Source organism: Macaca nemestrina, chromosome 8, assembly GCF_043159975.1.
Source record: "Macaca nemestrina isolate mMacNem1 chromosome 8, mMacNem.hap1, whole genome shotgun sequence".
Lineage (NCBI taxonomy): Eukaryota > Metazoa > Chordata > Mammalia > Primates > Cercopithecidae > Macaca > Macaca nemestrina.
The window spans coordinates 45,999,451-46,024,479 of record NC_092132.1 but is presented as its reverse complement, the minus strand read 5'-3'; the positions used below and the strand labels follow the sequence as shown (position 1 = coordinate 46,024,479).

The following is a 25,029-nucleotide window of genomic DNA, read 5'->3' as shown; positions in this document are numbered from 1 at the left end:
GGAAGACTAATTTTCTATCAATTTTGGATGAATCAAGTGCTTTTTAGGTGAATTTCTCTTTTTTTTCCAAGAAAAAACTTTATTGATGTATTACCTTTATACTGAAAATTGGACAAGTTGTTAAGTTACTGCTTAATGAATTCTTAGAAAGTGAATACATGCATGTAATTAATAAATAGAACATTTATCTCTTCACAAGTCTACCTTCTAGTCACTAATCCCTGACAAGAGTGAGTGCTCTCCTGACTTGTAACAAATTAGGCCTGCTTATTTTTGAATACTTGCAAAAATCAGTTCCGTAAGAGAAAATGATGTACAATGGCAATTCGTAATCTCGTATAAAAATTGTAATTTTAAGCAAGAGAAGAAATAATCTTGAAAATACAATTGGTATGTTTTTGTGAAATTGTAAGGTATGTTTCTATTAAATAATTAGTTGTTCTCATACTCAGAATCCCGCCCATTGTCAGTTCCTGTTAAAGCCATGTTGAATATATCTGAAAGCTGTAGAAGTCCTGAAGAAAGAATGAAGGAATTTATTGGAATAGTTTGGAATGCAGTGAAGCATCTCACACTACAGGTAAAATAAAAGTTAGAAATATGGATCTAATTTCTATAATCCTTTTTAATTCCCAGCATTGTTAATATTGGTAAGATTTTTCTCACATGTAACAATTATGTATACCATCTCATCTTCATAATTTAGTTGAAAATAATTGGTGTACTTCACTTATCCTAAAAATAATTTTATGAAACTCATGTGATCTTCCTTATAGTTATAAAAATATAAACATTTTGACATGTTCCTTGAATTAAAAAATTTTAGTTCATTCTACTTTTTGTTTAAGCATTATTTTCACAATTTTAAGTGCTTAATAGATCCATTCTTATCTCAGTACTGAGATAAAGTCTGAGTTGTGATTAAATTAACATGAAATGGTTATCTAGTTACTTTTCATACATAATTATAAGTTAAATACGAAAATTATAATAGTTATTTCCTTATTGTTATTAAATTTTCTTATTGATTTTTACTTTAAAATGCACGATTTTATCTTACTGAATTACTTTCCTTCAAGATCATGTTTAACCTGATGAAAATATACATTTAGATGCTTATTTGATAAGCTAACAGTTATATATTTTAGTTTTTGCATAGGATTTTTTCTCTGTGATACCAGAGGCATCCTTATATAATTTTATATGTAGCAGATAGTAATATCAAGGGCTTAAGTCAAAGCCTTTCACTTTGACTTAAGATATAAAAGTTGCAATAGAAAATTGTTCCCACCTTACTATGAGAACAAGGTTATATCATCTATAAAATTACAGCTGTATTAAGCCCATAGAGATCTGAGGTCTTAAATTGACATTACCATAATGGCAGGGTGCTAAAATTCAAAAAAGTGACAAGCAACTCACTTTTTGAAACCCAAGAATCTCAGAAAACTCCATGAAGAATATAGAAAAAGGAGAACATAGCTAAGTACCTAGCAGTCAAACTACTGAAAACTCAAGGAGAACATTTTATTTTATTTTATTTAAAGTGGGAAGATCTTTATTTATCAATATTCTTGTTTACCTGAAGACTAGACTGGAAGAGACTGAAATTATAAGTAAGGCAGACCTAGATATGTATTTCTTAGCAATGTAATGTTGGGGAGTTTCTTCTTGTTTCTGTGTCCACAAGTTAGAGATTATAATGTCTTCTTCATGAAGAGGGTGGAAAATATAGAGTGATAAAGTATATGAAAGCAACTGATAAAATTTATTCGTTTATTGATTCATTTTGCAAAAGTTACAATACTGTATTCAGAGAACATACTGAAGAAAACTAATGCAGTCCTGTCCTCATGAAGATCATAGTTTGGCAAGGAGAGACATTCATTAAATGATTGTACTTAAAATAATTTGACTATATTGATGATGATCCTGCTTCATGAACATATGTGTCAATTAAGCTAACCCTAGAAGAATCAGGAAACATTTGGGTACTCAATAACACCTGTGTTTTCTTTTTCTATTTCGTCTTTCTCTCCTGTAGCTGTAGCTTTTCTCTAAAGCAGCTGAAGGCTGCCCTGCCCTTCAGCAGGCAGATAAGAACTGATGGAGATAACACCCTTGGGATTATCTTCACCTACCATGGGAAATGATTCTGTAGCATTCCTTGTCTGTCAATGTGTCCTCAGTAGAATTAAGCTTCAGGTGTCCCAGGTTTGCCAGCACACCCATTTTGGTTACTGTCCTTTTGAGAAAATTTAAGAAGTGGGTAGACAATAAAGGCATGTTATATGCAGATTAAAAACATTAAAAATGACTCCTTACATCTTATTAGAAACAATGGAGGCCAGAAGACAATAGAATAACATCTTTTATGTGCTGGGGAAAATCGGCACATAACATAGAATTAACATAGAATTCTCTAGTCAGCAAAGTATTCATCAAAAATGTTGGCCAATAAATACATAAAGACAGAAGAACTTTTCTCCAATAGAAATTAACTGCAAGATATTCTGAAAGAAGTTATTTAGGCTGAAAGGAAATTATGACAGATAGAATCTTGGTTTTTCAGAAAGTAATGAAGTATATCCGAAAGTATAAATATGTTGGAAAACAACTGAATATTGCAAAAAAAATAGAATTCAAGGAGAAAGCTTTAGTGTGTTTTAGCCTTTTGGCTATTAGCTTCTTTCTTCTTTATTTTCCAGTTAACTTTTTGTTTGTTTGTTTTTTGTTTTTGGACAGAATCTTACTCTGTCGCCCAAGCTGGAGCGCAGTGGTGTGATCTCAACTCACTGCAACTTTCGCCTCCCAGGTTCAAGCAATTCTTCTGCCTCGGCCTCCCCAGTAGCTGGAATTACAGGTGCCTGCCACCATGCCCAGCTAATTTTTTATTGTATTTTTAGTAGAGTTGCCATGTTGGCCAGGCTGGTCTCGAATTCCTGACCTCAGGTGATCTGCCTGCCTTGGTCTCCCAAAATGCTGGGATTACAGGCATGAGCCCCTGCCCTTGGCCCTAGTTAAATTTAACATTAAAAAATATGTGGCACTTAACAAAGTAAAGGAGCTTTGATTAAGATCAAAATTCAGCAGTTAAATGAAATTTCAGTAATTTATTCAGAAAATATTTATGAAGTCCCTAATCTGTCCTACACTCCAGCCAGCCCTTAGTCCTGCAGATGTGAGGAAATTGTCTCTGTGAGCAAGTAGAGTGAGTTTGGAAGTGTATGCTTTCCCAGGTGAGCCTCTGGATGAAAACACAGATGGTCAACACTTTTATTGCAGCTTTTTGAGTCAGTAATTCAAGTATTTAGCTAAGCCTTACCCAGATTATTGACCCACAGAAACTGCAACAAATGTCTCTTGTTTTAGGCTGTTACATTTGTGGTGATTTCTTATATAGCATAGAAAATGAATATAGACAGATATAGACACATTATGCATAGCTATAGTGTCTGATTAATCACTATAAGAAATACATACCTGCCATAAAAACCTTTTAGAATTCATCCAAAAACATCTCTAGTGCATAAAAATACTATTTAATATAAGAGCTCATAATCTTGATTTTAGCATTCCTTTATAGCGTTTCTTTTCTGAGCATGCTGCTTATAAGAAAGTTAAGAGAAGAATGAGAGGAAGAAAGTGTGGATTGTTGTTCTTGTGTAATTAACTCTTAGCTTGCAGAATTATGACTTTTTTAGGGACATCAGCTATATTTCACCAATTTCAGCCATCATGAGTCATTTTAATGAATATCCTAATAACTCCTTGCGTTGACTTACCTGTCCTTCTCCCTTCGAGATACGCTTTGTACAGTGGTAACATCCATCTCTTAATTTTTGTTACATGTTGGGCTATATGCTGAGAAAGCAAAAGAGACATAATAGTTGTCATGGTCTAGCTGGGAAAAGGCTAAGTGCCATGGTATGGAGTATCCTGTAGGGAGACCCTTAGAAAACTTAATGATGAAAGAAGAGAAATGGGAATGTCAAGAGGAATGTTACTTATTGAAAGGATGCCTCGGGCATGTACTTCCTGGTTTGTGATGAATTTGGATGTTATCCTAGGTAAGTATTTATTGCTTTGTGGAAGATCTAGTTGATACCACTGTGTGGTTTAGAATATGATAGCTACCAATAATATTTAGTTGTTTAAAGTTTACTATAGATCTAAATGTTATTTCATGATAATAGAACTGGTTATATTAAAAAATCCTCATTCCCTCTTATCTTTTTATTAATAATTGAATAATGTGGTATAATTATCTTTTTATTGATATCACTTTGAGTGGTTCTATAATAGGGAACATGAAAGATAGTATTGGGTTACATGATTCTTTGACAGCTCTAGGAAAATACTCCAATTTAAGATTCCAAGTAATATCAGAAATCTTTACACTATCTATAAACAACTAGGTACATCAATATTCTACAGCGTAGGATATACTAGAGAATGTCCTTCTCTGGCTGGGATTAAATAACAGAAACCAGATTTATTTCACTGCCTGAAATAACCAAAAAATTATTGAAATATATAACACAAAGGTTTCAAACCACTAGGCAATAAGCCAAGTGGAGAGTGATTCCTGAGAGTCTTAAGATAGAATCAGCAGGACTTAGTAATTAATTGATTTGGGGAATAAGGGAACACAGTCTAAGAGATCTTCTAGATTCTAGTTTTGGTGTTTCGGTGGTAGTGATACTATTAAATGAAGCAGCTTTTCCAGATTAGGGGCACATACGGATTTTGAATTTACACATGTATTTGAAATGTATGTGAGACATCCAGGTATGTATTAGATATTTATATCTGGAGTTTAAGAAAACAGATTAAGAGAAGAGATATAATTTTAGGAGTTATCTGCAGATGGTTTTCAAACCAGAAGAATGGGTCATTCAAGAAAGCATGTAAAGTTGAAGAGCAATGGGCCAAGGGAATACCATTTAAAAAGTTGTTAGTAGAAGAGAGAATGTCCTTGAAGGAAATTATGTTAGTGATCAGAAATGGAGGAGGAGAAACCAGAGAGTTCATGAAAGCAAAAAATGCATAGAATGTTGAGGAGATAGTGGTCAGCAATGTCAAATTCTAGATGTTAACTATATGCTTTACTTATTTGCAGTATAAAATGGATAAATTAAATAATGGTTAAGGTTACTTCCAACTCTAACATTATTGTATGATTCTTTTGCTTATTTTATAATGATGCAGTACCTTTATTAGCTTCATTACCATCAACAAACTTAATTTTATCTATCACTTTGAATTAATTGTAAGTTATTATAGTGATTTTCCTCATTTTTCCTTTTTTATCTCTAATTATGGTAAAACACATATAACATAAAATTTACCTTCCTTACTATTTGGAATAAACTATATGGTTTATTTTGTGGTTCCTTGATTTGAGTAAGCTTATTGAATATCAGTTAACATAATCATTGCAGTACCAAATAATACATCTTTTTATAGGTTATCTTAAATATGACCTAGGTACTTGGCTTGCCTCACCCTAGTCCTGGCCCTGTGTTAAACATACTATATATTTAAACATTTCCAGATGTTAATGTATTGTGAACATTTTTAAAGATAAAATTAGATTCTCATTAAATGATTACAATTTAGACTCTGAAAATCTGAGTTTTATTTTTAAAAGCATTGTCCATTTTTTAAGATGTCTTATGAGCCAAAATATAAAACAGAAAACCCTGCAAGTTGTCATCAGATAAAACAGGACATCATAACTTAAAGGTTTCGAAGGATTATTCTTTTAGTGGAAGTTTAAGCAAGTAATTATGTTTGGAACCAGAATTTCTGCAAAGTTGATGTTGGAGCCAAAGTTGATATTTGCTAAACCCATGTTCTTTTTTGCTTAGAATAGAAACATGTATGTTACATAAAATAATTAACAATATTTTCTGTAACCTATTTGATTTTCAGTTTGGAAGAAGGAGTTTCCATACTTAATTATAATGGATACTCCATGTAGTCTTGGACAGTCTTTTTAAAAATAAATATATATGAACTTTGGGGCCGGGCATGGTGGCTCACACCTGTAATCCCTGCACTTTGAAAGACCTATGCAGGCAGACAACTTGAAGTTAGGAGTTCAAGACCAGCATGGCTAACATGGTGAAAGCCTGTCTCTACTAAAAAACAAAAATTAGCTGGGCATAGTGGTGCCTACCCGTAGTCCCAGCTACCCTGGAGGCTGAGGCAGGAGAACAGCGTGAACCCGGGAGGTGGAGGTTACAGGGAGCTGAGATTGTGCCACTGCAGTCCAGCCTGGGTGACAGAGTGAGACTCTGTCTCAAAAATAAAAATTAAAAAAATAAAAATATATGAACTTTGGGAGCCTTTTAACAATAGATTAGCATAAGTTCACCTGTTCTTTCCAAGTTTTCTGTACCTGCTCATTAACAAAGATTCTATTAAAGCTATGTTTTTATTCTAGAAGCACATAATTGGCAATAGTATATAGTTGATAAAATAGAAATGTGCTGGCTAGAATTTACTCCTTTCTAGGAAAATATTTCTCTGCTTATTGCCAGACTTAGCTTTTTTTTTTTTTTTTTTTTTTGTCATTTACATCAAAGTTCATCTTGCTGTCCTTTGACATTTACTAGCATTTTCTTTTCTTTTCTTTTTCTTTCTTTTTTTTTTTTTATACTCTCTGAGGTCTTCTGAATGGACTGAAGTCTTCTGAGTTTAATGGCATTTTTAATTTCAGTACCAAGCATTCTGGTCTCTTTCTTTTGGTAATAATGCTCTGTTATTCCTTTAGGGATCTACTTCCCACATTCTGTGTTATTTTGATGAGAATGTCAGGCAAGGTGTCTGAAGCAGCATAAGGTAGTTAAGCTGGGCCAGTTGAATTCTTTCTTCTAGGAAGTTACATCTAGAGCATGACTAGTGATGAAAAAAATCATACTGCTTGATGTCCTGATATCCAGTGAACTCCTTGGCCTTTATTTTCAGAATTAAATAGGAGTAGACATTTTAGGCCAGAGAGATCAACTATCAATCATGCTAATTATAAAAGTAAGATTTTATATTTAATCCTTACAAATTTTGCACACAGGCCCACATTCTTATTTATAGGCATTGAACAAGTGACAGCCATTGCATGGCAGTTTGTTATGAGGAAGTCTGGAATTCAAATCTGGGAATTTTTAATGTCTTCCCTTGACGAGATTTTTATGGAAAAAGTGTGAAGATTTATAACACTTACTCTGGAAAGGATGACAACCAAGACAACCAACTGTAGGGTTTTAATCTATGGCCCCAAATTGGTTGTATTTAAATTTCTACTACATATGATGATATCCAAAATATTTTCATGATGCACTGAAAATTTATCAAATAGGAAAACTGTGATTTGGGTTATAGTTTATGTATTTGCTATAGTGCAAATAGAATAATACTTATTTTAGTGGTCTCTGTATACATAGAGTTAAACCATAAGCAACAGTATTTGAAAATAAATGCACTGTGAACAGCTTTTGTAAATCTATGAAGGCTAATAATATATGAGATCTCACATATAGGAGAGTCTTGGTGTTGTTTGTTGACTTTATTTCTTTAGCAAATGTTTAGGTAACACTGTATTGAATATATGTATCAATGCTATGAGTTCCCCCATTTACAGATGAGGAAACTGAAGTCACGGAGAGATTAAATAGCTTATCGAAGATCCTACAGCTGTGTTGAATCATCTTGTTAACAGATCAGTTTTATTAATCACCTTAGAGGTTGCCTCTGGAATGAAATGGTGAACAACATGCATGAAGCAGTTATTTTCATTACCACATGTGATGAAAATAATAGTTTAATTGTTTCTACTTGTTTAACAATTATTTATTGAGTACATAGTACATGCACCACTGTACAATGTACAGAAACTATATAGTGTTCAAAATAAGCAAATGTTTGACTTCATTAAGCTTATGTTCTAGTGAGAATCCCGTAAGGATATTAATACTTGAAAGTGATCTTGTTTAAGCTTTTTTAGAGCTGGGACTATGTCTTTTGTCTCTGTATTCCTGACTTCCAGGTCAGTTCATGATAGATATTAGAGAGTACATGAATAAAGGAGAGAAAAAGTAAATGAAATGCACCATACAATGTTCCTTTATTTTTGTTTTTTATTTGAAACTCTTTCCTGAAGAGTAACATACATTTATATAGAGAATATTTGGTACTGTAGAAATTATGCAAAATATAATTATCATTACATTTTCAACTTGTAAATAAAAATAAGTATATTATTTGGGAATAGGAAATAGTAATGTTATTGAATAGGGAAGAAATTGTGGCACAACATTTCAAAGCATTTATCTATAAAGTGCTTTATATGATGGGCAGTAGCTAATTAAGATTTTCAGATTAATGGGTAAATCAAACCTATCTTAGTCTCTTCTTTTTAACTGAATTGGGATCACGGTTATAGAGCACATAAAAGAGAAAAATCTAAGTTTCTGAAACCTCACATATAGAGTTAAGAACTTACAAAGGCATGTATCTTTCAAATAGCACATAAACTAGAAACATCAGGGAAAATAATGCATTGCAATCATTTCATTTATTAAAATAAGAATAACAAATAATTTTTACTTTATTGGTTTATCTTCAGTATATGATACTTAGATATGTAGCCTTTGACCCAGTAGGAATCAAAATAGAGGTGGTTCCACTTCAAGAATTTGTAATAATCCCTTCACTTTAGCACATGAATGTGTTCAGTATTGGCAAAAGAACACGTTGCTACCAAAACTGAAACAAGATCTTTGAAACAGAAAGGATGTTGCCATGGAAAAATGAAGTAACACTCAGTGCAGCTGTGATGCATTCATGAATAGGATATTTTTTTAAAAGATCATTTGTGTTTGGTGTGGCTCAGAGGGTCCCAACCAGATGGTTTCCATGAACATGATCTGACCCCCAGCTTGAGGACTTCTTACTGGCAGATTACTTCATTTTCTTTCCCTTGGATTGTCAGATCCTTACATTAATTCAGAATTTACTGCTGCAGATTTATATTCAGTAATATAAATCACTCAACATTTTACATTAAAACCACAATTTTATACATACAGTTTAACAGTTATTTTAAAAGTGTAAAAAGATTTATATGATAGCTTTAGTATATGTAATAGATATAACATCATAATAATTTTGAGTAATTTTAATTATATTCTTATCATTAAAGGAATTCTCACAAAATATATTTTAGAAAGTTTATTTTAGAGTTGTATATCTGATGCTACTGTAGTGTTGATTCTGTTTGCATTGCTCACATTGTTTACACTTGATGAAATAATTGATTTTTAAATTAGTGAAATTTTATGTTTTATGATTTTGGAAATTTTGGCATGATTTCAATTTGTTCCTAAGGATTTGTATGCATGTGGATGTGTATGGTAGCATACTAAACTAATTACCTCACATTATTGAAAGCATTTTTCACTGTAATATCAATACCTACATGAAGTATTAAATACTGACACTTCATATTTTGACCTTTTAACCTGAATTAATAAAGGCTATGCTTTTAATGTGCCATTTTAAATTGTGCAACTGAAAATTACTAGTGAATTATGTTAAATATTTTAAAGCATAATTGTAAGTTACCTGAGACAATGTAGACTTCTATTTCAGAATAAATAAACTACATTCTGATCTTAAGTACATATATTAACACATATGTACTTTATCTAATCTGCAGGATAAGATTTTAGAACTAAAATGAGCTCATGCTTCATGAACCAATGCACTTATTTTTGCAAAATTTTATCTGTATTTTTCATCACTGAATCCATCAGTTTGTCCACGCCCCAAAATGTGAAGCAAAGACGAACAGGTTTGTTTATTTATAGGTTGGCAAATTATTTATCGTATCAAGGAATGCCAAACCTGCTACATATCATCATGCTCTCACCAGAGTAGTATATTAGGCCTAAGAGAAGAGATATTGCTGTTATCTTTTAAAAATGTAGTCTTTTTGCTAATATAGTTTCTTTGAATATCCAAGAATTTATGAATTAAAAAAAATATTTTGTATTACACCTCCAGATAACATCTTTTTGTGTGAAATATTTTGTAGGAAATCAACCAGTCATAGTTTGTATTTTCTCAATAACTTAAACATTGTAGGCTGTTGCAGCAATTGGATAATGAGACACACAGTACTACTTTATAAGCACCGCTAAGACTAATAGACTTTAATCTACATTGCTTCTGAATTAAGAAGTCATGATGAATTCAGTTTTGGGGTTGGGCTTACTTTGTCTCTTTATCTTAATCTTTAAGGTCCTGGCAACTTAATGTAACTCTACTGGAGATAGGAGAGCTTTAAGATAATACATGAAATTATAATTTAGGTAATTTGAAGAATGAAAAAAACAATAAATAATGCTCTGATTTTTAAGTCTTCTGATTTCTCCTATTACCGTGTATTTGTTTATGTATAATAAATCTGATATATGTATGTATACTTGAATCATTGTATATAAAAAGTGAAAGTATGTGATATAAACATGTTTTTTAATGTTTGTCTAGTATTATAAATTGAATGTTTTAAACATTTTTTTCTTATATTCTAGTCTGTGAAGTAAAAATGGAAGAACTAAATTCACATAAAAATAGCCCTTTTTAAAAAAAGTAACAGCAATAAATTGCTAGGTAGTTCTAGGCCTTATCTGGTGTTAACAAAATTTTCTAAGAAACTGCAAAAGAAGGAGGGATTTCTGATCTTCTTTGGCCAGCACATTTTCTAACTCAGTCTTGTGTCTTGGAAAAGACTATGTGGAAGGGCAGATCATCTCTTGTCACTGGGCATTTTGTATCGAGTGTATAACAAGAGTAAACAGTACCTTTTCAAGTATTTTTTATATTCATTAGTGAAAATAAGTCATAAAGATAAGTCATCAAATAAGTCATAAATATGGAACGTTTACTTTTTTGGTTGTTTATTCTGGTGAAGATATTAGGTGTTTGAAGGTATATTTAGTCTGATCCAAATATTTTAATTCTGCTTTTCTTTTCTAGCTTGAAGTACAATCTTGTTGTGTGTTTATTCCAAATGATAGCCTGCCTTCCCCAAGTACAATTATATCTGGTGACATTCCTGGAACAGTGAGAAGTTGGTACCATGGACAAACCAGTATGCCAGGAACACTTGTCCTCTGTTTGCCTCAAATAAAGATTATTAGTGCTGGGCACAAGTACATGGAACCTCTTCAGGAGATTCCATTTGTTATCCCACGACCCATCCTCGAAGAAGGTATATTTAAAAATTTTTTTCCTATGGTTAATATTTTATATGGACATTTTTAGATTTGTTGGTGTTTTTAAATGTTTCAGTGTATAAGCAAATCAGTCTTCTCATTGAAAGATTTTCCTGACCAAAGTAAATGAACTAAGTGATGCCATTTATTGCCATCCATATATTTTAATCTTAGTCACATATTCACATATATGTTATATATAAAAGATCATATACAATATAATATAATCACTAAAATACAAACATAGGAAGAATTAACTTGGGAAGAAAGTTGGTTTTGGATATTAACATTAGGCTAAACTAAGAATGATAAGTAGACTGATTTAATTTAAGCTACTTGATTTATGAATGAATGTATTATATATAAAAATAACTGCGTGAATATAGTATTTAGCAAGCGTAATGCATTTTTAGATTTCTCATTTGTTTATACAAAGTAATTATATGATGATTAGAGTCATGATCCTTTCTCCAATATATATATATTTGATTTCTCATATTGCCGTGTTTTCAGTTATGAATTCATAAGCTTTTGAACTTTGGCATGTTCATTTCAAACAAAATGTGAACCTGGAAAAATTTTGAGTCATAAAGTAAGTAATCTGAATATATGTTATAATAACAAGGCTCAAATTTTTGACAGTACTAAACAGGTCAACACCTTGTTCATATTATTAGGATGTAAGTGTATGAATCCTGATACCATTGAAATTTCTACATACTGTCACTGAAAAGCAGACATAGCCTGTGTAATTTTTGACCTCTACTTTGATGTTGGTTTCTCTCTCCTTTTCTCTATACTGAAATTTCTGTCAAATTCTACTTTTCTTATATTTATTAAAAGAAAGCATGATTTCAGTAAGAGACATTTTTGGTCCTTAATAATATGAATACTGTTATTATACAGTCACAGAATTTTAAGGTGAAAGGGAATATTTTTAGAGTGTATGATCTTTTGTGACTGGTTTCTTTCATTTACTGTAATATTTTTAAGATTGATTTATGTTGTAGCAGTCTTTATTGTTTTTATGGCTGAATAGTATTCTATCTTATGGAGATACCAAATTTTCTTGATTCATTCATCAGTCGATGGACAGTTGAGTTTGTTTTCACTTTTTGACTTTTATGAAAAATCCTGGTATAAACTTTTTTTTACAGGATTTTTGCGTGGATTTGTTTTAATTTTTTTTAGCTATATGCCCAGGAGTAAAATTGTTGCGTCGTATAGTAACTATGTTTGAGCTTTTCAGGAATTGTTAGACTGTTATCCAAACTGTCTGCACCATTTTACAATACCACATTAATGTACAAAGGTTCTAATTTTTTCACATCTTTGTCACTATTTGTTATTATCCGCTTTGTTTCTTTTCTTTTCTTGTTTTTTTTGTTCTAGCCATCCTAGACAATAACCTCTTAAACTGGAGAGAACAATTAATTTAAAGTGTTAATTTTTTGTTTTTTGTTTTTTGTTTTTTTTTTGAGATGGAGTATTGCTCTGTCGCCTAGGCTGGAGTGCAGTGGCACAGTTCTGGCTCACTGTAGCCTCTGCCTCCCAGGTTCAAACGATTCTCCTGCCTCAGCCTCCCAAGCAGCTGGGAATACAGGCACTTGCTGCCATACCCAGCTAACTTTTGTATTTTCAGTAGAGTCAGATTTCACCATATTGGCCAGGCTGGTCTCAAATTCCTGACCTCGTGATCCACCGATCCACCTTGACCTCCCAAAGTGTTGGGATTACAGGCGTGAGCCACTGTGCCTGGACAAATTAAAGTGTTTTTTTTTTTTCTTCTTCTTCTTCTTTTTTTTGTTATTATTATACTTTAAGTTCATGTGCATAATGTGAAGGTTTGTTACATATGTATACTTGTGCCATGTTGGTGTGCTGCATCCATCAACTCGTCAGCACCCAACAACTCATCATTTACATCAGGTATAACTCCCAATGCAATCCCTCCCCCATCCCCACTCCCCGTGATAGGCCCCAGTGTGTGATGTTCCCCTTCCCGAGTCCAAGTGATCTCATTGTTCAGTTCCCACCTATGAGTGAGAACATGCGGTGTTTGGTTTTCTGTTCTTGCGATAGTTTGCTGAGAATGATGGTTTCCAGCTGCATCCATGTCCCTACAAAGGACACAAACTCATCCCTTTTTATTACTGCATAGTGTTCCATGGTGTATATGTGCTGCACTTTCTTAATCCAGTCTGTCACTGATGGACATTTGGGTTGATTCCAAGTCTTTGCTATTGTGAATAGTGCCGCAATAAACATACGTGTGCATGTGTCTTTGTAGCAGCATGATTTGTAATCCTTTGGGCATATACCCAGTAATGGGATGGCTGGGTCATATGGTACTTCTAGTTCTAGATCCTTGAGGAATCGCCATACTGTTTTCCATAATGGTTGAACTAGTTTACAATCCCACCAACAGTGTAAAAGTGTTCCTATTCCTCCACATCCTCTCCAGCACCTGTTGTTTCCTGACTTTTTAATGATTGCCATTCTAACTGGTGTGAGATGGTATCTCATTATGGTTTTGATTTGCATTTCTCTGATGGCCAGTGATGATGAGCATTTTTTCATGTGTCTGTTGGCTGTATGCATGTCTTCTTTTGAGAAATGTCTGTTCATATCCTTTGCCCACTTTTTGATGGGGTTGTTTGTTTTTTTCTTGTAAATTTATTTGAGTTCTTTGTAGGTTCTGGATATTAGCCGTTTGTCAGATGAGTAGATTGCAAAAATGTTCTCCCATTCTGTAGGTTGCCTGTTCACTCTGATGGTAGTTTCTTTTGCTGTGCAGAAGCTCTTTAGTTTAATTGGATCCTATTTGTTAATTTTGGCTTTTGTTGCTGTTGCTTTTGGTGTTTCAGACATGAAGTCCTTGCCCATGCCTATGTCCTTAATGGTATTACCTAGGTTTTCTTCTAGGGTTTTTATGGTATTAGGTCTAACATTTAAGTCTCTAATCCATCTTGAATTAATTTTCATATAAGGAGTAAGGAAAGGATCCAGTTTCAGCTTTCTACTTATGGCTAGCCAATTTTCCCAGCACCATTTATTAAATAGGGAACCCTTTCCCCATTTCTTGTTTTTCTCAGGTTTGTCAAAGATCAGATGGCTGTAGATGTGTGGTATTATTTCTGAGGACTCTGTTCTGTTCCATTGGTCTATATCTGTTTTGGTACCAGTACCATGCTGTTTTGGTTACTGTAGCCTTATAGTATAGTCTGAAGTCAAGTATCGTGATGCCTCCAGCTTTGTTCTTTTGACTTAGGATTGTCTTGGCAATGCGGGCTCTTTTTTGGTTCCATATGAACTTTAAAGCAGTTTTTCCCAATTCTGTGAAGAAACTCATTGGTATCTTGATGAGGATGGCATTGAATCTATAAATTACCTTGGGCAGTATGGCCATTTTCACGATATTGATTCTTCCTATCCATGAGCATGGTATGTTCTTCCATTTGTTTGTGTCCTCTTTGATTTCACTGAGCAGTGGTTTGTAGTTCTCCTTGAAGAGGTCCTTTACATGCCTTGTAAGTTGGATTTCTAGGTATTTTATTCTCTTTGAAGTAGTTGTGAATGGGAGTTCGCTCATGATTTGGCTCTCTGTTTGTCTGTTACTGGTGTATAAGAATGCTTGTGATTTTTGCACATTAATTTTGTATCCTGAGACTTTGCTGAAGTTTCTTATCAGCTTAAGGAGGCCAACATCATCCTGATACCAAAGCCTGGCAGAGACACAACAAAAAAAGAGAATTTTAGACCAATATCCCTGATGTACATCGATGCAAAAATCCTCAATAAAATACTGGTAAACCGGATCCAGCAGCACATCAAAAAGCTTATCTACCATGATCAAGTAGGCTTCATCCCTGGGATGCAAGGCTGGTTCAATATACGCAAATCAATAAACGTAATCCAGCATATAAACAGAACCAAAGACAAAAACCACATGATTATCTCAATAGATGTAGAAAAGGCCTTTGACAAAATTCAACAGCTCTTCATGCTAAAAACGCTCAATCAATTCGGTATTGATGGAACGTATCTCAAAATAATAAGAGCTATTTATGACAAACCCACAGCCAATATCATACTGAATGGGCAAAAACTGGAAAAATTCCCCTTGAAAACTGGCACAAGACAGGGATGCCCTCTCTCACCACTCCTATTCAACATAGTGTTGGAAGTTCTGGCTAGGGCAATCAGGCAAGAGAAAGAAATAAAGGGTATTCAGTTAGGAAAAGAAGAAGTCATATTGTCCCTGTTTGCAGATGACATGATTGTATATTTAGAAAACCCCATTGTCTCAGCCCAAAATCTCCTAAAGTGTTTTTAAGAACTCTGTTGCTAGGCAGAGAGTAAATAGATTGATTTACTACATCATTTAATATACTAAATACTCATCTTAATATTTATAAAACTAAAGCTTACTTTATGAAAATGGTGTTTATTTTTACTATAAAAATGGTAAAAGTGGTGTGAAGTGGAATCTCACTGTGGTTTTGGTTTGCATTTCCCTAATGACTAATAATGTTGAACTTATTTTCATGTGCTTGTTGGCCATTTGTATATCTTCTTTAATATTTTATTTCTTTTTATTTATTTTTTTGGATCGGGTTTTCTTCTTGCCCAGGCTGAAGTGCGGTGGTGCAATCACGGCTCGCTGCCCCCTGGACCTCCTGAGCTCAATTGATCCTCCCACCTGAGTAGCTGGGACTGCAGGCACACACTACCATGCCCATCTAATTTTTAAATTTTTTTGTAGAGGTGGGGTTTCACCATGTTTTGCAGGTTGATCTCGAACTCCTGGGCTCAAGTGATCCACCTCCCTCAGCCTCTAAAAGCACTGGGATTATAGGCATGAGTCACCCTGCCCCGCCTAATATTTTCTTCTATTCAAATCTTTTGCCCACTTTTTAGTTGAGTTACTTGCCATCTTATAGTTGAGTTGTAGGAGTTATTTATTATATTCTAGATACTAGACCCTTATAAAATACATGATTTGCAAGTATTTTCTCCTATTCTATACATTGTATTTTCACTTCCTTGATGGTTTTCTCTGTCATATAAACATTTGTAATATAAAATTTTTATAATATGAAGTTATATTATAAACTTATATAATATAAATTGATATTATAAATTTTATAGTATAAACATTTGGCAAGACTTCATCTCTACAAAAAATTTAAAAATTACCCAGATGTGGTGGCTTGCGCCTATAGTCCTAGCTACATGGGAGGTTGAGGTGGGAGGATTGCTGGAGTCCAGGAGTTCCAGGATGCAGCAAGCTATGATTGCACCACTGCACTCCAGCCTGGGCAACAAAGCAAGACCCTGTCTCTGTAAATTAGTTAACTAAATATATATAATACATGATATAAAATATGTAATACATACTATTTTATTATAATTATAAATTATGTAAATATGTAATTTTATTTTACATAATTACATAAAGTATATAATATATAATGCAGAATTATGTAAAGAATATATATTATGTAATATATAATACATAAATATAAGCATAATGTAACAAGTTTTCCTGTGCTATATTGGAAATTATATTCTCACTATTTTTTGATATTAGAAATTAACACCATTTCCACAAAGTATGATTTAGTTTTAGAAATATTAAGATGCATATTTAATTTATTAAATGATGTAGTAAATCAGTCTATTTACTCTCCACCTGAACAACACAGTTCTTAAAACACTTTAATCCTTCTCTCCAGATTAAGAGGTTATTGTCATATATTTCCTTTTATTTTTAAAACTTGATATCATTATTTTGTAATATAATTGCTTAGATTTGGCATATATAGAACTAAGGCAGAGGTTGGAAAACTTTCTCAACAAAGTGCCAGATAGTAAATATTTTGTTTCATCAGCTATATGGTTTCTGTTTTAACTACCCGACCATGCTTTATAGTGCAGAGGCAGCCATAGACAATATGTCAATACACTGGTATGACTGTGTTCCAATAAAACTTTATTTAAAGAATCTGGTGGTTGGCTGCATTTGGTCATGAGCCACATTTGCCTACCTATATGCTAGTGCTTTAGTCGTCATTCCTTTTCACAGCTTAGCCCTTCCTTCTTTCTCAGTTCATTTACTTCTGCCTGAAGTACATCCTTTAGAAGCTGTTTTTGTGATGATCTGATGTTAGCAAACTCAATTTTGTTTCTTTGCCTTTTTTTTTTTTTTTTTGAAAGATATTTTCTGGGTATATAAATCCTTGTTTATAGTTATTTTCTCCCAGCTCATTAAAGATACTGTTGTGCTGACTGTTGCTTTTCATTGGCCTTTTAGGAGATACAATGTCATTTCATGTTTCCTTGGAGGTCCTTTGTCCTTTTGCTCTGGGTTCTTTAAGGATCTTCTCAGTCTTTGTGTTTTAAAGTTTTAATATTGGAGAATATGAGTTCTGCAAGTTTTCTGGCATAATTTATTCAGATATTGCCTCTACTTCTTTCTTTCCATACATATGTTGGACTTTTTTGGTTTTTTTGCTGTATTTTCCATGTTGCTTCTTCACTCTTTGATGTTTTTTCTCTTTGACTTGCTGACCTGCATTCCAGTTAATCTCTTTAATCTAGTTCATTTTCTTTTCAGTTGTGTCTAATATTTTGTTAAAGTTGTTCATTGAATTTTTCAATGTCAACTGTATGAAAGTCTAACATACAGAAAATGGTACAACACTAAGTATACAACTGGCTACATTTTTGTCAGATAAACCCATACATGTTACTAGCACCTGAATAGAGATCAAGAATATTCTCAGTACTCAGAAGATCTCTTGGAGGCAAATTGTGTTTGACATCTAAAACCATAAATTGGTTTTCCTATTTTTGAACTTCATAGCACTTATTGAATAGCGCTTTTATTGAATTTAAAATTTTACATGGAATATACTTTTTATCTTGATTCTATTTAAAACTCTTTATTTATATTAATATTTTAAGGCTTCCTTTTATTTCTTTCTACATGAAACATTTAACGTATATGATTGCCTAATTTCTGCTGACTCTTGCCTACTATACCTAATATTTCTTGTTTATTCTTTTCTTTTCTGTGCTCCTTATTTTCCTTAGAAATTTCTCTGTAGAAATGTTTTGAAGACTGGTCTGAAAGATTCCTCCTATGCAGGCCTGAATTTACTTCCAACATGTTGGTGGCACTACGAGTTCAGAACAGTTTGAAACTAAATTCTTGATAAAAGCTTTTTATGCCACTTAGGTAATAAAAATTTAAGCTGCAACCTCTTATGAGGGCTGGTTTGTGATTGTGGGTTTTTTCCCCCCTCTATTCAAGGTTTCATTTTCTGGCAGCGTTTGTGAGAGGATCATATACAGAAGGGAAGAGCAGACAACTTTATTTCTAGTTTACCTGTACATGAATATTCTAGCCAGTTGCATGCCAGCTTTATCTTCTATTATTTTCTGCAAATGTGAGTTAGCTTCAGGCTTTATCTTCAGTCAGACTTAACTTGTCTTCGGTTCAGTGGTAAACATGGATGCTCAGTTTTAACCAACGTTGAAGTGCCTCAGGGCATGTACTTTTCATACCTCTGTGTTTCTGGCTTCCCTCAGCCCCTGGCTTTAATAATCTTTACTCTTTTTGGAAATTCATTAATAAGTTTAAGAAGATATCATTTGGTGTGTATGTGCATGCATGTGTATATGTGTACAACATTATATAAATTTTATTTATGGTATGTATCACATATAAATATTGTTTAAATACAATATAGTCATCATTTTTATTTTTTTGGAGAGGGATCATTCAACATATTTATCATGTTGCTGTAAATAGAATCCCTCAGTTATGTTTTTTAAAGATGATGTGACACTACTATACTCTGTCTTTTCAAATGATTTTATAAAAGGTCTGATATGTAGTTCCCATAATTCTTTATACCTTCAATACTCATTTAAAATCTCTCTTATTTCTATGAAACTCCTGCCAACATCTACTGCTTGTCTTTTTCGTATGAAAAATTATTTTATTTTCATCTCGTTCTTCAAATACATCAAGAATGACTTAAGAACTGCAGAAGTCTCCATCTTTAAAGCATAAGATGCTATTATATTCTCAGGTGTTTTCTTTGTTTTTGTTTTTGTTTTCTTGCAAGAACTGAGATGGCAAGTTAGTTTATTTTGATCTTAAAGCAAAAAATCACATACCAGATGGAGAAGGCTTGAATCAAATTGAAATTTCCAGCCTATTTTTCATACTCCCTAAGAGAATATAGAGTGACTGCATAATCAACATTGAAACATAAAGTAGAAACAACTTTTTAACCATATGGTTGTTCTCATTGGTCAAACCTACTCTGAGAAAAAGAGATTATTTCAAGATATTTTAATTTTCTTTTGGTCTGAAAAAACTATAGAAATGAACTTCTTATGAATAACCATAAATTTGTACCTTTTTCTGTTTTTAAGGTGGTGTTTATAAAAATATTTGGATATAAGCCTTTGATGCATACGTGTTAAGAGTAATTTATTCTTTGTCTTTACACATGTACCCAGATAGAAAACTTATTTGGAGGTTTATTTACTCATTTCCAGTTTTCAAACAGCTCTTCTGGTTTCGGTGTCATGCCTGTATTCTCTTTTACAATCTTTCTTGAGTATTGGGACTGATGGCATGAATTAGACTGCTCTTTTATAGCTTCCCCCTCTGGTCCTCAGTCATTTGCTATTTACACACATTCCATTTTTTTAAAAAATTGTGATATATTTCACCTACTGTCATTTCCTCTCTTGTTCTTATTAGTCCTTTTTGATTTATAATGCTTTTTCCTTTTCATTGTCATTTTGTTGGTTTCAAGATGTAGATAACTTTCAATCATTTATGTTCAAGCAGATAAGGGATGTCTAAATCCATGCCACCTCCTATTACACGCCTTTCCATTCTACTTCTCTGATACTATTGTTTTATATTTAGCTCATTTTTGTTCAGTGAATGTTTCTTGGTAAGTGTAGAGGATGGATTGGGGGTAATGGGAGAAAGTAGGAAACCTGAAGGCAAGATTAGTTAAATATTACAAATAGCCATTATAGCTTAGAAGAAAGGATTGTCAGAACCAGGGCAGCTCATCATCACTGGCCATCAGAGAAATGCAAATCAAAACCACAATGAGATACCATCTCACACCAGTTAGAATGGCAATCATTAAAAAGTCAGGAAACAACAGGTGCTGGAGAGGATGTGGAGGAATAGGAACACTTGTACACTGTTGGTGGGATTGTAAACTAGTTCAACCATTATGGAAAACAATATGGCGATTCCTCAAGGATCTAGAAGTAGAAGTACCATATGACCCAGCCATCCCATTACTGGGTATATGCCCAAAGGATTATAAATCATGCTGCTATAAAGACACATGCACACGTATGTTTATTGCGGCACTATTCACAATAGCAAAGACTTGGAATCAACCCAGATGTCCATCAGTGACAGACTGGATTAAGAAAATGTGGCACATATACACCATGGAATACTATGCAGCCATAAAAAAGGATGAGTTTGTGTCCTTTGTAGGGACATGGATGCAGCTGGAAACCATCATTCTCAGCAAACTATCACAAGAACAGAAAACCAAACACCGCATGTTCTCACTCATAGGTGGGAACTGAACAATGAGATCACTTGGACTCGGAAAGGGGAACATCACACACTGGGGCCTATCACGGGGAGGGGGGTGAGGGGAGGGGGGAGGGATTGCATTGGGAGTTATACCTGATGTAAATGACGAGTTGATGGGTGCTGACGAGTTGACGGATGCAGCACACCAACATGGCACAAGTATACATATGTAACAAACCTGCACGTTATGCACATGTACCCTAGAACTTAAAGTATAATTAAAAAAAAAAAAATTACACAGCCCGAGAAAAAAAAAAAGAAAGAGATACTGGGACAGAATAGAGAGAAATGTTTAAAAGGTTGACAAAAACTGTCCAAACTTAATGACTGGATTAGTTATGGATAGGAAAGGAGAGAAAAAAAAATCTGTAAAATAACTCCATGGTTCCTGGCTTAGATGTCTGTGTACACATTTATATAGTTAATATTGTGGTTAGGAATAGAGAAAGAGGGCCAGTTCTGGGTGTGCATGGTGAGATGGATGAATTTAGTTTGGTCCATATGATGAAGGATCCATGGGACATTTAAGTAAATAAATCTGATGAGCTGCTGCATATATGGATCTAGAGCTCTAAAGAGGGATCATAGTTAGAGACACAAAATGTCCACAGGGAAAACATGAAAAAAAATGGGATTATCCAAAGTCATTTATAGAGTGGCAAATGAAGTGGGATCTGCATATAACAAGGCGGGGAACAGTAATGTTATGGGATGAGGAAGGACGGAATAATTTGTGATAGAAACTACCAATAGAAGGTTAAGTAAGTGAGGAAAAACCGTGAAGCAGTAGTCTTATGGAAGACATAAGATTGGATCATGTATAAATGGTTGGATCATTTATAAATGTAGCCAATAAGATAAGGACTAAAAGCTATAAGATTTGACAATTTTAGGTAACTGGTTTCTTTTACCACAGTATTTTCAGAAGAAAGATTTTTTGTTTGTTTGTTTGTTTTGAGACAGAGTCTTGCTCTGTCTCCAGGCTGGAGTGCAGTGGCATGCTCACTCACTGCAACCTCTGCCTCCTGGGTTCAAGTGATTCTCCTGCCTCAGCCTCTCGAGTAGCTGGGACTATAGGCACGTGCCACCATGCCCAGCTAATGTTTGTATTTTTAGTAGAGATGGGGTTTCACCATGTTGGCCAGGATGATCTTGATTTCTTGACCTCTCGATTCGCCCCCCTTGGCCTCCCAAAGTGCTGGGATTACATCGTGAGCCACCGCGCCTGATTTTAATGCCAGTCAGTGATGGTGGCTTGAGGACTAAAAAGGAAATGAAGAACTGATTTAATAAATAATTTGTTTAAAAATATTATTTGAGAAATGACAGGAGAAAAAGGATGGTACCTGAAAGTATATATACCTTGATATTCTTTGGGTGCAGGAAACAGAAACTAAGTCAGGATAATGAAAGCAAAAATGAAACTTAATGATTCATTGTCTATATTCTATTGTAGAAAACAACTTTGGCTTTTAGTTAAAGTTTTAATATTACTCCCACCATCTGACTCTAGTGGTTATGAAGACCATATGTTCAATTAAAAATTTCTTTTCTGCCGGGTGCGGTGGTGCATGCCTATAATCCCAGCTCTTTGGGAGGCCGAGGCGGGGAGATCACAAGGTTAGGAGATCGAGACCACCCTGGCCAACATGGAGAAACCCCGTCTCTACTAATATACAAAAAATTAGCCGGGCATGGTGGCATGTGCCTGTAGTCCCAGCTACTCAGGAGGCTGATGATGCAGGAGAATCACTTGAACCCGGGAAGCAGAGGTTGCAGTGAGCCAAGATTGTGCTACTGCACTCCAGCCTGGCGACAGAGCAAGACTCCGTCTTAAAAAAAAAAAAAAATCTTTTCTTTATCTTTGTTTTTGCTTGTCTTCATAACTCCTGAGAAAATATTTTTCTCTCTCCTTAGCATTGCTTATTTATCATTCTGGGATTCCAAATTTCTATTAAATTTGCAATTCTTTGAGACTAATTATTTAGATTCCAGATGGAATAAACCACAAAGAACATATTCTTATGTAACTAAGATTATATACTCAAACCTTTTATTTTTATGGAAATATTTTGGTATATTGCATCTGTTAATATCTATCTGACTTTATAAGCAAAAAATATGATACAAAATTTAATAATTTAAAAAATTACTCAGGATTATCATTGTGAAGGCAACCAGAATAAATATAATACAATGAGACCTTTTTATTTACACCTTAAAGCCTTTTCAGTATACTGAGGAATATAAAAATGACATAAATTTGATTCAGTACACCTTGAAACATAATCTACAACTTTATAGGCAAGGGAGTTAGTTGGCACAGCATTCTAAGGGTATCTGTTTCTTTCTTTTAATTCCTAAAACCTAGGCTGATACTTACTTCAACCATCTGTCCTCTCTATCCCACTCAATCCTCCAGCCTTTTTTTGGATTTCTTTATTTTCCTAAATTTCCCATATTTGTCCCATTCATTCAGCAAATACATATTGAGCACCTACCATGTGGCAGTCACATAGAGAATACAGATTTGAACAAGACAGATATGGTGCTTGCTCACTGATATTTTACAAACTATTGGGAAGAGTAGTGCAATAAATAGTCCTTGGTTGAATCTTATGTATTACTGGCTATTGATATCTTTTCCTAAGGGTTTTAAAGATTAAATGAGATATACATTACTTTAAACAGTGTCTGGTAAATGCTCAGTAAAAACCATTATGGTTCTCAACATCTACGTAGGATTTCCAAATTCCATGGCCTGGTTTTCAATCTTTGCTGTTTCCCAGATACATTTTCTTTTCTTGGTCTCTTCTGCTGCCATGTTCCTGGAACCCTGTATGGAACTCTGTCTCTGTAATAGGCTTATAACTCTTCACTTTTTTTAATTCACTTATAGAATCACAAAGAAATAATGAAGTAATAAAGAAATAATAATAAAAAAGAATAAAGTAGAGTTTGCTGAAGATGTCCTACCATAGGGAAGAGGTGGTACTGGTTTACCCTGTATCAAACAGTCTTTAAAGTGGCTGTTAGTCTCTTAGACATGTTTGTACATCACAATGCTTATTTGGCCATTTTCTCTTCCTCTTTAATCTCTTGACCAAAGTAATTTGAAATTCCTCTCCTTTTATCATGCAGAGTAATTTAGTTATTTTTGCATGCAATCCTTTTCATGGCTTCCTTTCAATCTTAGGGTATATTTTAAAATCCTTAACATGACCAACAAGACCCCGTAAGAATTGGCCCTGCCCACCTCTCCAGTTGTATTTTCTGCTGCTCTCTCTGCTGCTTGCTTTGCCCAACTCTAGCCCTAGTATCCTTTCTGTGTTCTTGGAATAAGCACAGCACTGTCCTATCACACTGCCTTAGCATATGCTACAAACATGAATTCCTCCTTCCCAATCTATCCTCTAGGCATCTTTCTCCTTCTCCTCCTTCAGGCTTCAGGGTATTTCATTTATCAAGTCCCTCAACTCTGTGCTGTCTTTGTACTCCAGTCATCACTTTTACAAACTATCCTAATTTTAACTATTTTTGTTCAGTATCTCATTCCCCTACTAGGGTGAAAAGAGCAGGAGCCGTACCTGTCTTGTTCATTGCTGTATTCCCATTATTTAGCACAACACATGCCACAAAAGAGGAGCTCACTGTACATTCTCGGGCCACATGAAGTTTTCAAGTTATTCATGATAGTTTTTGGTTACTATAAGGGAGGAAGAACTTAAGAAATTAAAAAGTTACCTTCTCACTTATCTTAAGATCCATAAACAATTGAAAAATAATTCCTGGTCTTTGCAAATTGAAAAAAAGGAAAAAGATGCATTACATAGATGATTAATAGGATGAACAAAAAATTCTCTATAGATTTGAGGCTCTGTCTTTACTGAACTTGGACTTCTAAAGTTCAGAATGATGAACTGTTTGCTGAAATGTGTCATCTGATTTCAATTGCTGTGGAAAGGGAGAGATGATCTCTAATATAGCCAGCTCCAATCTGTGTAGGGTGTTTGGGTCAAAATCAACATCTTGAGTTTCATTAGGGAGCACTTGCAGTGAGCCTTGCAGATGTAATTTGCTACATCCAGC

General features: G+C 34.0%; 1 protein-coding gene across 9 annotated transcripts in view; it reads left to right on the top strand.

Moving 5' to 3' along the window:
* LOC105476071 (vacuolar protein sorting 13 homolog B) overlaps nucleotides 1-25,029 on the top strand; it is an 859,286-nt gene that overhangs the window by 399,847 nt on the left and 434,410 nt on the right. For all 9 annotated transcript variants that reach the window (XR_003016738.2, XM_011731700.3, XM_011731704.3 and 6 more), the window contains 2 exons: nucleotides 453-580; nucleotides 11,044-11,278. Coding sequence is in view for 8 of the 9 variants with exons in the window: in XM_011731700.3 (XP_011730002.2) it covers nucleotides 453-580; nucleotides 11,044-11,278 (363 nt within the window). In the remaining variant the exon portion in view is untranslated. The remainder of the gene's footprint in view (nucleotides 1-452; nucleotides 581-11,043; nucleotides 11,279-25,029) is intronic.